The sequence below is a fragment of the Girardinichthys multiradiatus genome, chromosome 12 (genome assembly GCF_021462225.1).
Source record: "Girardinichthys multiradiatus isolate DD_20200921_A chromosome 12, DD_fGirMul_XY1, whole genome shotgun sequence".
Lineage (NCBI taxonomy): Eukaryota > Metazoa > Chordata > Actinopteri > Cyprinodontiformes > Goodeidae > Girardinichthys > Girardinichthys multiradiatus.
The window spans coordinates 49,364,050-49,376,044 of NC_061805.1; the positions used below are offsets into that span (position 1 = coordinate 49,364,050).

At 41.2% G+C, this 11,995-nt stretch overlaps 1 protein-coding gene across 1 annotated transcript; it reads left to right on the plus strand.

Annotated features, from left to right (window-relative positions):
- Nucleotides 1-1,935: 1,935 nt before the first annotated feature.
- slc25a25a (solute carrier family 25 member 25a) lies at nt 1,936-8,427 on the plus strand. Its single transcript, XM_047380346.1, has 10 exons — nt 1,936-2,206; nt 3,605-3,731; nt 3,821-3,908; nt 4,003-4,114; nt 5,399-5,557; nt 6,115-6,267; nt 6,361-6,468; nt 6,549-6,716; nt 6,850-7,000; nt 7,374-8,427. Exons 1-10 carry the CDS (start codon nt 2,045-2,047, stop codon nt 7,559-7,561), a joined length of 1,416 nt encoding a protein of 471 aa, XP_047236302.1. The 5' UTR covers nt 1,936-2,044; the 3' UTR covers nt 7,562-8,427.
- The last annotated feature ends 3,568 nt before the right edge of the window (nt 8,428-11,995 follow it).

An 11,995-nucleotide genomic window follows, 5' to 3' on the forward strand; every position in this document is an offset into this window, starting at 1 on the left:
TGCAGTGAACGGAGGCAACGGTAGAAAAATCAGGAGCTTAAATGCTGTGGCAAGGGTGGAAAAATTACACACAAACCAGAGCAGCAATCAGACGAGATGCGGAGCAGCTGTGGCAGAGAGAAGGCAGAGCAGCAGGAGGGAGGCTAATAAACCAGACTAGAGCTGAACAGAAACACAGAGAAACCCACAGGAAATGTCTAACAGAAAAAAAAAACTCAGTTTAAAGTAAACTAGGGCATAAAACACAAAAGAATGAACTAATAAGGAAAATACCTGTCTAACAAAATAAGCACAGGAAAATTAACTAAGTCAATCATAACAACAAGGAAATGATCAAAATGCACATGCAAACAAAAATCAAAACTCAATAACCTCAGGAATGAGACTATTCTTTTCTACATTATTCTAATCTTTTCTATTCTATTCTATTCTATGCCGATGCATCAGTTCAGGTCCTGAAAAAGAATCTTGTTTTTAAATGTTTTTAATTTTCATTTAAGTTTTCTCAGGTTTGAATTTAGATCGTGTTTAAAGTACAGAGTCTGTCCAGACATTTATTTTCTCACAGTTCTCAATTTAAAGGTTTTGAAAAGATGTGAATTACCATGCTTTGTTCAATTTTTTTTTGTAATTTAACCTTTTTATGTGCTTTGAATTCCATCTGTCCAAAAATTGATTAAATTAGTTTTTTAAATTTTAATCTTTACTATCATCCAAGGGTTAGATCATAGTGAACCTTTAGCAACATAACTGAACATATGACATTTAAGATTAGAATATTACATCAGACCAATAAAAAACATTATTAATACAGAAATGTGAACTAAAAGAAAAGTATAACTGCTTAAAGGTCATTTTAAAACATACTTTTAATATGACAAACAAGCTTCATCAGAACACATTTTAATTTAATGAATATGACTGTTGTACTAGTTCACAACCAACTTCATCCAAGACACTTTATTTTAGGTCCTAACCAAATGCTCGATTCAATCCAAGTGCTCTGAGTTTAATGCTGTTTATTCCAACAGTATTAAATATAGTTTAAGGTAACCAGCAGATCGTATTGAATTTTCACGCTGTGGCTTTCCTTCAGCCAGACAAACAATGGAAAGAACTGCTCCTTCTTAATTCTAAGAAGTTTTCCTAAAGAACCAGGCTGAAAAAGCAGTCTTCTACGTCAACTGACCGAGGGCTTAAAGAAGAGAAAAAGAAAAGTGAAAAAAATCTTTCAAATCATAAATAAAAAGGAATTTAAGAACACGGAGCTCAGTGGTAATGTGGTTTTGTAGCACTGCTTTAAGTTTTGATTTTGTTTGTTTGTTGATATGTATCATCTTATATGTAAAATAATGGCGAGAAAATAATTGTTAAAATTAATAACTAAATCTGATCAGTCATATTTTCTGTTATTAATTCGACGAGTAGGCCAAATAAGAAACGAACCACTTGCAATTTTCACATTGTTTTGTTTACTGGTTAGTGAAGATTATTTAAATAACTACCAGTTTGAGGAAATTAACATTTTATTTTAATAGTAACCACATGTATTATTCTTGCATTAAATCATTATTTTTCTTTACTTAATTTTAGACGTTTAACAGATTTTTTTATCGAGTTGTACGAAGAGCTTCTTAAAACCAAATGATCCGTGAATTCACTTTTTAAACGGCATATTAAATGATCGATTGGTCAATTTTTCACGTGGTAGACAAACTCTGGGACGTGATTGGTCAAATGATTCCACTGTGTTTGCGCAAGACAGTGGTCGAGTCCAGTCCCCCCCTTGCCCGTCATATGACTCTGCCCCCATCCCCTCAATGGAGGGCTTCAATGATTGGTTAGTAGTAAAATGACGTCTTCCCCGGGGTGGGATGAACCAATTACGTGGAGCTATTCCTGGAAAAGGCGGAGCCTCGTTACATTCTTTAGAAACCGGTGTTGCGGGAGACCGGCATTCAGTATCAACCCACGCTGGAAGACACTGCGCAGTAGTATTTATTTATTTATTCTAGTTTATCTGAAATTTACCGCAGCCACTCTCATGCTGGGTCTGTGCCTTTACGTCCCCGTATCCAACTCGGACCTTGTGGAAGTGGAGTACTTTGAATCTAACGGACTACCGTTGGAGCTGAAGTCGCTATTCGACAAACTCAGCGTGTTCCTGCCCTCCCAAGAGTTCTCTACCTACCAAAAATGGAGAAAGGTAGTACATCATAATAAACTTTGTTCTTTGTTATCAAGTTAAACTATAAGAAAACGTATTTTAAATGGAGTACGCTTCGTATAGATTCTATTTAAGTCGATTCTACTTCCTTCTTTAATGCCCTGGTTTCGGCGGGCGGAAGTGTAGGCCTTAAAGCAGAAAAGACCGGTTTCCGGAAAATTCGTCGCATCAAAGTTTCGACATCTTTTAAAACTTGACAGTGTTATTAAAAGGCGGCATGAATGGGAACTATATATCATTTATGGGTTGTTTCCGAGTTGAAAATGACGCTAAATGAGCCTCAGCGGTTCTGAACCGAGTCACTGAGTTCACCAGGAAATTCCTCCTTGAAAGGGAATTAATGCGAAGCTGCTGCAGGCAGGACGCAGAGGGTCACAAGGTCGCGCTGACTCCGCTTTTCAGGCGAAAATGCTCCCAAAGTCACAGAAATTCACTGTAGGGACTATTTCACGATGCTTTGATATTAAAATCTGAGGTTTTGGTGCAGCTACACCTAAAACCAAGGTAGTTTGGACCTTAGAACATAAGCCCTCCAGCATATTATTACGCTACAAATGCCTTATTATCCAACACATGTTTGTAAAATTAAAAGAAATCTTTTTAGAGTGATGCACATAGGCTGAGGACAATAAACCAATAATCAACTGAACTTTTTATGGCCCAGATTTTAATTCCCATGTTACTATCAGAAGAATATAAAGGCAGTAATAAGACTGTCCTGCAAAACACAAGTACCATTGTTTAAAGTCATAAAATCAATTCCAAGGTATATTCTGCTAGCCAGATTTATGCCCTTTGTGCTTTTGCATGAGCTGCATGGCTCGGCTGAAAGGTCTCTGCAGGGTATCATTACAGTCATATGCCTGTACTCTTGGGTCTTCGGGTCAGGTATCTGTCCTATCCGGCAGCCTGGAGCACGGAAAGTTTAACTGTTCCTGTTATAGCATAGCAGGCCTGAAGCCAGACGGGATTAAAGCAGTTGCCAGGTCAGTCTGAGCATGATAAAGATAGATGGGGGTGGTTAGTGAAGAAGAACTGGACGTCACGCTTGGCGAAGGCGTCGCAGAGCTTCATTTAAGGGGTTCTTAAAATGCAAGCTGTAGGGGGCTCCTTTAAATCTCCAGTGTCATGACTTATTAGTGGTCCGACATGCAGAACATTTCGATCTGACAGTTCTTGTTTCATAAGCAGTTTAATATGTTTTACTACCAGGTGCCTCTGAATGATTCTGCAAGATGTTGTGCTCTCCCGGGACACATTTTCTCAATGTTGTGAAATTAAAATGTGACTGATTTGAGAAAAAGCGTTTCCAGTTGTATAAAACATTAGTACCCATCTGACTGAAATGCTAAATAATCTCATTAACTTTCATTGCAGAAAACCCTAAAAACGGAAGAAAAAGGTACAGATGGGCAGCTGGACTTTGAGGAGTTTGTTCACTATCTGCAGGACTATGACAAAGACATGAAACTTGTGGTGAAGAGTCTCAACGGGAAGAATGCAGGTATGCAGCTGCCTTTTCGCATGCTTGCGGTTTTAACTTTTTGTTTCACTCTGACTGAGCAAATTCTTATTTGTTTCTTTCTTTTTTAGGCCGCATCGACCCCAGAGAGTTGATGCAGTCTCTCCGTGACCTCGGCGTCCATATTACCCTGCAGCATGCTGAGACCGTCCTTAAGAGGTAACACAAAAATAACCCCCCCACCTGATGCTAGGCTCTTTTTGCTGGTTTAAGGGACTCTAATGCCGGATCTTGTTTTTTTCTTTCTTTGCAGTATGGATAAGAATGGAATAATAACAATCGGCAGTAAAGACTGGAGTAAATACCCCATGGTGGAGAAGACTGAAAACATTCCTGAGATCATCCTGTACTGGAAACACTCCACGGTTAGCTCCTGGTTCTGTTTTTTAAACCAGACAGCGCACTGTCTCTCCACCTAATATCAGAAAGGAGTTAATGTATTCATTTACTAATTTAATTTGGACCAAAGCTGCTTCTTGCTTTTTGTTGTATAACTTCTCAGATGACCTGTTTTACGCAGATAACTCCTATCAGTACAGCTCAGGCTATCATTCAGGCTAATCAAAGCAGTCAGGGTGTTGCACGTTGTCACTTTTCTGTGTGTTCTGAAATAAGCAGGACCTTGAGAAACAAAGTCCTCGAAGATCATAGTCTGCCCAGGTCGTGCGTCATGCATTAAGCTCTATTAGGCCCATGAAAAGCAACGAGGCTCCCTCCGGTGGGGATTATGTTGGAAAGATTTTCCAACTTGCTGAGCTGTTATGTAAAAGAGGGCAGCAGTCAGCCAGAACTGGTGCAGACCTGCTTGTCAGATCCTGCAGGAGGTTATTTTCAGGTGCCGCTGTGCCATGTGCAGCTCTGCAGCCTGGAATCACGACGGAGCCGAGAATAGAGACGGTCGTCCCTCACAGTGGGCCAAGAACATTGTGAATTATTGGTGAAACCTCAGCTGCTGGAGGGTTTGACCCGGGAATAAAATAGCTGGACAGATTGTTTGCACACAACCTTGTGATCAAGCCATCGTGAAATGAGTCGAGTTCTCATCTTTGCCTTTTTCTCCTGTGATTACTGTCCGCTGTGCTTCGCTTATACTTCAGATTCCAGCTAAAGGTGATCTGAGCTGATTAGAAAAACCGGAAGCATTCGGTTCCTGATCTTGATTATCTTAAAGCAGATCCAAGTGCCCCCTTCTTTTTGTTCGTGGAGCCTGAATTAAAAATCTGCGTCAGATGCCTCGTAATAATCCCCAAATCATTTAAATCCTGATCCGTATTGTGTGTGCGTGTGAAGACAGACTCTGTGATCCGTGACGGTCACTTAGCTTGACCCTGCCTGGTGACTCATATTTTCCCTTTACTCAAGAGCTCTGTCACTAATGAGAAAAGCCTCAGTTGTCAAGGCAGAGACTTTTGAAGGAATGTTGCCTGGAATTTTACCGTTTGGCTGTTGAACAATGGCTTTTAGCGGCCCCAGAGGAAATGATAAAGCTGCTCACCCTCATTGGCCAGATATCGGCGTTGGGGTTTCATATGACTGCTCTGATGGGTGACTGGCGGGTCAGCTATTGGGGAATTCAGTTAGATTTTTGGATGATGTGTATAAATATTTGAGTTGCTAAATAATTAAAAAAAAAAATGTTTTCTTGGCAGATATTTGATGTGGGTGAGAACCTGATGATACCTGATGAGTTCACCGTGGAAGAAAAGCAGACGGGGATGTGGTGGAGGCACCTGGTCGCAGGCGGAGGAGCTGGAGCCATTTCCAGAACCTGCACCGCCCCGCTGGACCGTCTCAAAGTCATGATGCAGGTGAGATGACTGAAAACTGGTTCTCATCTGGAGAAAGAGGGTTCTGTAGAAAGTTCAGGTTGTCAAAATCGGAGCTTTCCAACTGCAAGCGGTGCGTTCATCAGGCCACCTCTTTAATTTCTGAAAGCTGTTGCCCAACAGGGAGTTATCTAAAAGCCATAAAGTTCAACTTTAACGATCTGTATGTAAGAGCTGGACGAGCAGAGTCCATGGGCTGATTCTCCGTCTACCGGCAGCCAACCAGGGCTCAGGGATGGTTGTCACACCCTCGGCTTCAACGTTTTCTTGTCATCAGTGAGCTTGAGGACGTCCTGTGCCCAGTCATGGTGTGCCAGCAGCTCTGCTTTACGTCAGAATGAAAGCTGACTTTAACCTTCTCATTGATTAGAAATATGAGTTGCAGATCAACCAACCTGACCCAGTTAGCTGGAGTTTTATGTGCCCCATATGTCAATATTCCCAGTTCATCCCAATAACCTAACGCTGTCTTAAAATATGGTTCTAGTGGAAGGTTTCTTAACTGCTTTTATTCACCTGCTGGATGTTTTCCCTCTCAGGTTTATGGATCTAGGACCAACAACATGTGCATGATGAGTGGACTCATGCAGATGATCAAAGAGGGCGGCATGAGGTCGCTGTGGCGAGGCAACGGCGTGAATATCATCAAAATTGCTCCTGAGTCAGCCCTCAAGTTCATGGCCTATGAGCAGGTAACAGAAGTGACTGGTTGTGAGCTTTAAACCAGGATCTGTGGTGTTGCTCCTTCACTGAGGTGCTCTTTTTTCCTGAATGGGCCTCTGCAGATTAAGCGTCTAATCGGCAGCGATAAGGAGACTCTGAGCATCTTGGAGAGATTTGTCGCAGGTTCTTCGGCTGGAGTAATTGCCCAGAGCACCATCTACCCCATGGAGGTGATTATCCTTTTATTCAGATGCTACCTGGGAAGCCTTAGAGTTCTCCATTTGGTAACTTGTCCTGTTTTTGTTGTCAGGTTCTGAAAACTCATCTAGCTCTGAGGAAAACCGGTCAGTACGCTGGAATCTCAGACTGCGCCAAGCAGATTTTCAGGAAAGAAGGACTCGGGGCGTTTTATAAAGGCTACGTCCCAAACATGCTGGGAATCATCCCATACGCAGGCATTGACCTGGCCGTGTACGAGGTGAGCAGACTCCAACCCACCCCATCTTGTTTTTAAAGTAATCTGCCAGTTTCTGGATGAATTCAGCTTTAAAGTTCGGTCCTGACCCGCCACAACGTTTTAATTTCCCCGTTCTGTGGTTTCCCTCTGACAGACGCTGAAGAACAGCTACCTGCAGCAGTACGGCACCAACAGTACGGACCCCGGCATCGTGGTTCTGCTGGCCTGCGGCACAGTGTCCAGCACCTGCGGTCAGCTCGCCAGTTACCCCCTGGCTCTGGTCCGAACCCGCATGCAGGCACATGGTGAGACCCAACTCCTGTATCCTGCTGTCATTTAGGAATATATTGGGAAAGAGTTGGGAGCTTTTTAGCCGACCGCACCTATTTATACTTCTGTCGTCCGATTGGGACAGAGATTAAATCGTTTAGTTGACCTCTAATTAACCTTTAAGCAATCAGTGCAAAGCACATTTTATCAAAGAAAGAAAATGTAATAAAGTGAAGGGATAAAATTAAATGGTAGAGGTTGACCTTCACTATGTGATTTGACCCTTTCCTGTGATCATGCACTTTATAGGTGAATGAAGGGAACTCTGATACCTAGTAGTAGATGGTAGTAGTTTTGCTTTGAACTGTGTTTAACAGTTGGAGGCTAATCGTGTTTTTGTCTCTGCAGCTGTGACTGAGGGAAACCAGCAGCAGGTGTCCATGACTGGCATCTTCAGGCAGATTCTGCAGAACGAAGGCCCCGCAGGGCTCTACAGAGGCCTGGCCCCTAACTTCCTCAAAGTCATCCCCGCCGTCAGCATCAGCTATGTGGTGTACGAGCGCCTGAAGTCTCAGCTGGGGGTGACGTCGCGCTGAACCCCCCCCCCCCCCGTCTCGTACTTATGATTGTCCCGGGGCTCGCGTTAGGAATCCGTCTGGTGGTTCGCGTGGCCGTCTCATTCTGTGAATGTCAGCTGACGTGAGGCTGAGGAGGAGATTATGGACTCTGTGAGCTCAGGTTGTCTGGATAATGACTGCTGCTATTTATATTTATAAGGGACTCTGACATGAAAGGTGACTGAAAGAAACAAGGACCAAATGTTTGTCTTTTTGTATGTGTGTGAGTCAGATGCACCACCAGCACTCAGGAGTTCATCTACTGACAGCCTGTTTATCTGTGGCAGGTGTAGCATTAATACGCTCTATAGACATTAACAGTTCTGCCTCTGGAAAGAAACGATTGCATCCCAAAGAGGGAAGATTTTGCACAAACTGTTTGACTTCTCTCTCCACCCCACCCTGAATGGATGAGTGATTATTTATTTTCACCCCTCCAGTATTTATTGTTCTCTTTAGGAAAAGAGAACAAGCCAATAGCGCTAATTTAATTCGCGGTGTGGGATGATCGCCTTTACAGCCGTCAAACACTAACTATAGTCGTGTGGTGAAGTTTTGTCTTTTAAAACTGAAAAGTGTTGGCACATGTTTGCCTTTCAGAGGAATGTTGTCTTTCATGTCCATCTCAGGTTTAAGGGAAATGTGTTATTCTGTTCACTAACGAGCACATGTTTGTTCAGAAGCAGGAGTTTGGAAAGGGATGAGCAGCAATTTGCACTTTAATTCATGTTAGAAGGCCTATTAATGACTTATCAATGCAGGATGAGAATCTGTTTCTGAAAAATGAAGTTTTAGTTTTGTTTTAACGGACCATTTTGAAGCAAATAAATGCATAATTACATGAAGTCTGAGTGTTTGGTGTCTTGTTTTGTTCATTTGTGCATAAACATCTTATTCATGCAACCAGAAGCTGGCAGAACTGGGAAAATACTGCAATAAATCCCAGTATGGATGGAAGAGCTGCTTTGGAGAAAAACTGGCTTTTAAACGGGTATTTTCCACCAGGCGAGGCATTTTTTGGTGTGTCCAACATTCTTGAGTGAACTAGTGGAAAAACACCTGGTTTAAAATGTATTTTGATGAAACAACTTGACCATGAATCATAATTGACACATCCAGAGTTTTAAAATGTTTTAAGATCTTTTTAACTATTTAAAGAACCTTTTAAACTCGCTGAGTTATTTCAATTCCCACAATAATTTGGCTGAAAGTGAATTTAAAGCATAAAAACCATTAACTATTGATCACTTTTACAAATAATTGCATAAGTAATATTTTCATTACTGATAACTTTCATAATTAATGTTCAACGCCTTGATTTCGGGATTGTTTTAGTGGGACTAAAGAGAAATTCACTGCTGGAACCCTCCCTAAACTAGCCTGTTTTCCTTATTTCTTTGTCACTACTCTGAATTCATGTGTATTAATGAAAATGTTGCAGTTTTAGAAACATATTCAACGTGTTTCATCGTATGCTCCGTAGCTCCTGTTTTTGTTTCTTAGTGTTTTCTGATCACTGGTACAACAAAAATCAACATTAAAAGCAGAAATTCAACCTAAAAAATGGACAGAAAAATTTAGATTATTTTAAAACCTCTAAACAAATGGTAAATGGACTGAACTTAAATAGCGCTTTTCCAGTCATACAGACCACTTTACACTAGAGCCACATTCACCCAATTGCACTCACTAACGCTCACACATTCATACACCGATACGCAGATGGGTAGGCAACTTGAGGTTAAGTCCCTTTCCCATGGGCACATCGACATATGGCAGGAGGAAGCTGGAATCAAACCCACAACCTTCTGATTGCAAGATGACTACTCTTCCTACTGAGCCACAGTCGCCTGTTCTAGGAGTTACCTTTACAGGCTGAGTGTTCCCTCTGTTCCCATTCCTGGCACAAAGATGGAGATTATTAAAGTGTGGGGTGGACCCCTTCAGGGCCCATCACAAGCATCTGAAATTCACCTCCTCTGCATTTAGAGACAGGATGAGGAGGAGTTTTGTCATCAAGGGAAACTCGGACTAGAGCTGCAACGAGTCAGCTGATGTGTGAAGACTCAGATTCGTTCTGGTTGTTTCCCTTTGGAAGGTTCTCACAGCTATGTATCCCTTCTGGCCTGGGAATACCAGTTGTGGAGAGGGAAGTCTGGGTTTCCCTCCTAGACCCGTTATCCCTGTTGACCTTCTGTGAAATAATACAATTTCAGAGAATGATAAAAACAGTAAAACATGTTTATCATGAAAGCTGGGATTTACAGGTTCCATGTATGCAACGACACAGAGATGTTCTGCTGTTGATTGGACTCCTGCATCTCCCCTGCTTCTGTCCGCCTTCAGACAGAAAATGCACACAACCCCGTGCTCATGACCCTGAGTGTTGAAGTAATGCCGTTAGCCCACATGGAGCCTTGGCATTTCTGTTTCAAGATGAGGCCACGCAGATCCGTGGATTTGCTTGTTTCTGCCTATCTCCAGCGGTCATTGGGAGAGAGGCGAGGAACACCCTGGACGTGTCTCCTGTCCAAGGGCAACACGGAGACACCCAGGACCAACAACCAGGCACAGACACACCTGTTTTCTGACTGTTGGAGGAAGCCGGAGAACCCACACATGAACAGGGAAAACATTCAAACCCTGGACCTTCTGGCTGCAAGGCAATGGTGCTAGTCACTGACCCACCATGTAGCCCAGATTTAAAGGTTATAGGTCACAATCAAACATCAGTGTATGATAAATGATGATCATCGGGTTTGTGTACATTTCTCATTCAGCCACGAAGTGTTTCTGCTGAAACTCAAGTTAAACAGTAATTTTCTGAGGATACGTCTTCTTGTACTTTATCTTATCGACTGTTTCCCAGAAGCATCAGTGAGTCTCAGGAAACCATATTGAGCAGAGAAAGATTAAAGTCACATCAAACTCTGCCAGCAATGACTCACGGTGGTTTGAGGAGACAACTGAGAATGCTGTGACCTTAGAGTTTATTCTTCATGCTTTTAGCATAAACAGAAAATGGTAAACACGGCAGAACGGATTTATTAGAAAGACCCAATCCAGAAAAAACAATCTCACATCATTAAACTATAAAGGACCAGCTTAGTCTAACTTACTTACAGATTTCTGCTGCTGTTTGTTTTAGATGTTTCTGATCATTAAACACCTTTTTTATGTCAGACAAAATAACCCAAATAAATAGAAAATCCCTTAAAAAAGCGATTCAAACCAACCTGACCCTAAACCTGATGGAAAAGTTGTTGACCCTAAACCTAATAACGAGATGTGCGAACCTTATGCTATGATTCCTTGACATCACTGTGGAGGAGTTTGACCCACCCTTCTTATTAGGTTTTATAAGCATTTAAGGTCATCCCACTGCATCTCAATTAGATTTAAGTCTTGACTTTAACTAGGCCACTCCAAAATCTTAATTTTCTTCAGATATTCAGAAGTGAACTTGCTGGTGTCATTTGGATCCTTGTCCTGCTGGTAACCCGAGTGAGCTTGAGCTTCTGGTTTAAACTGATGGCCTTTTATTCTCCTTCAGGATTTTCTGGCAGAGAGCAGAAATCCTGGTTCCAGCAATTACTGCAAGTTGTCCAGGTTCTGAAGAAGCAAAGCAGCACCAGATCATCATGCTGTTACTTTTATACCAGATGTAATAAAACAAACAACCTTCCAAAAAGGTCCACTTTTCTCTTATTAGTCCACAGAATATTTTAAGTATCATTTCTGGTAAATGTGAGACGGGCCTTTTTGTTCAGCAGTGGTGTTGATCTTGACCAGTTTTTTGGACTGAACTTGGACTTGAAATGAAAACACGACATTTAAGATTTGCTTAATACCTGCTTAAAGGTTATTTTAAAAAGGTACTTTTAATCTGATATCAGAACACATATTCTATTTTTTTATTTTACCTGTATATTAAGTTAGAATTCACATAAATTAACTTAATCAAATTAGAAAGTGTCAAACTGGTTAGTTACACTGAACTGAATAGGTTGCAGTTTGAATTGTTTTACATTGGGAGCTTAGACCGTTTGGAACAAACTGGTTTGAACTGGACCAAATATACGTGGATTAACATTAAGATCCATTCTGAACTAAACTGAATATTTGAATTAATGCAAAGAATTAGATGTGAACATAATATAAATATATGTGAGATTAACTGAATTGTAATATAACTGCACTAAATCAGACTACTTTAAATTGGAATCATTGTTTGTAATTTAACTTGAGGTTAACTCTATTGAACAGATTTCTAATATATTTGTCATACAGTGAGAAGATGTTTTTTTTTTTAAAGATATTAGGATCCATTTATTAACGTTTTTTGTTTAGGAAATCCGTTCATAAAACATAACATTTGACAGTTGTTGAGTTCGCACAATTTGTCCTGCAAAG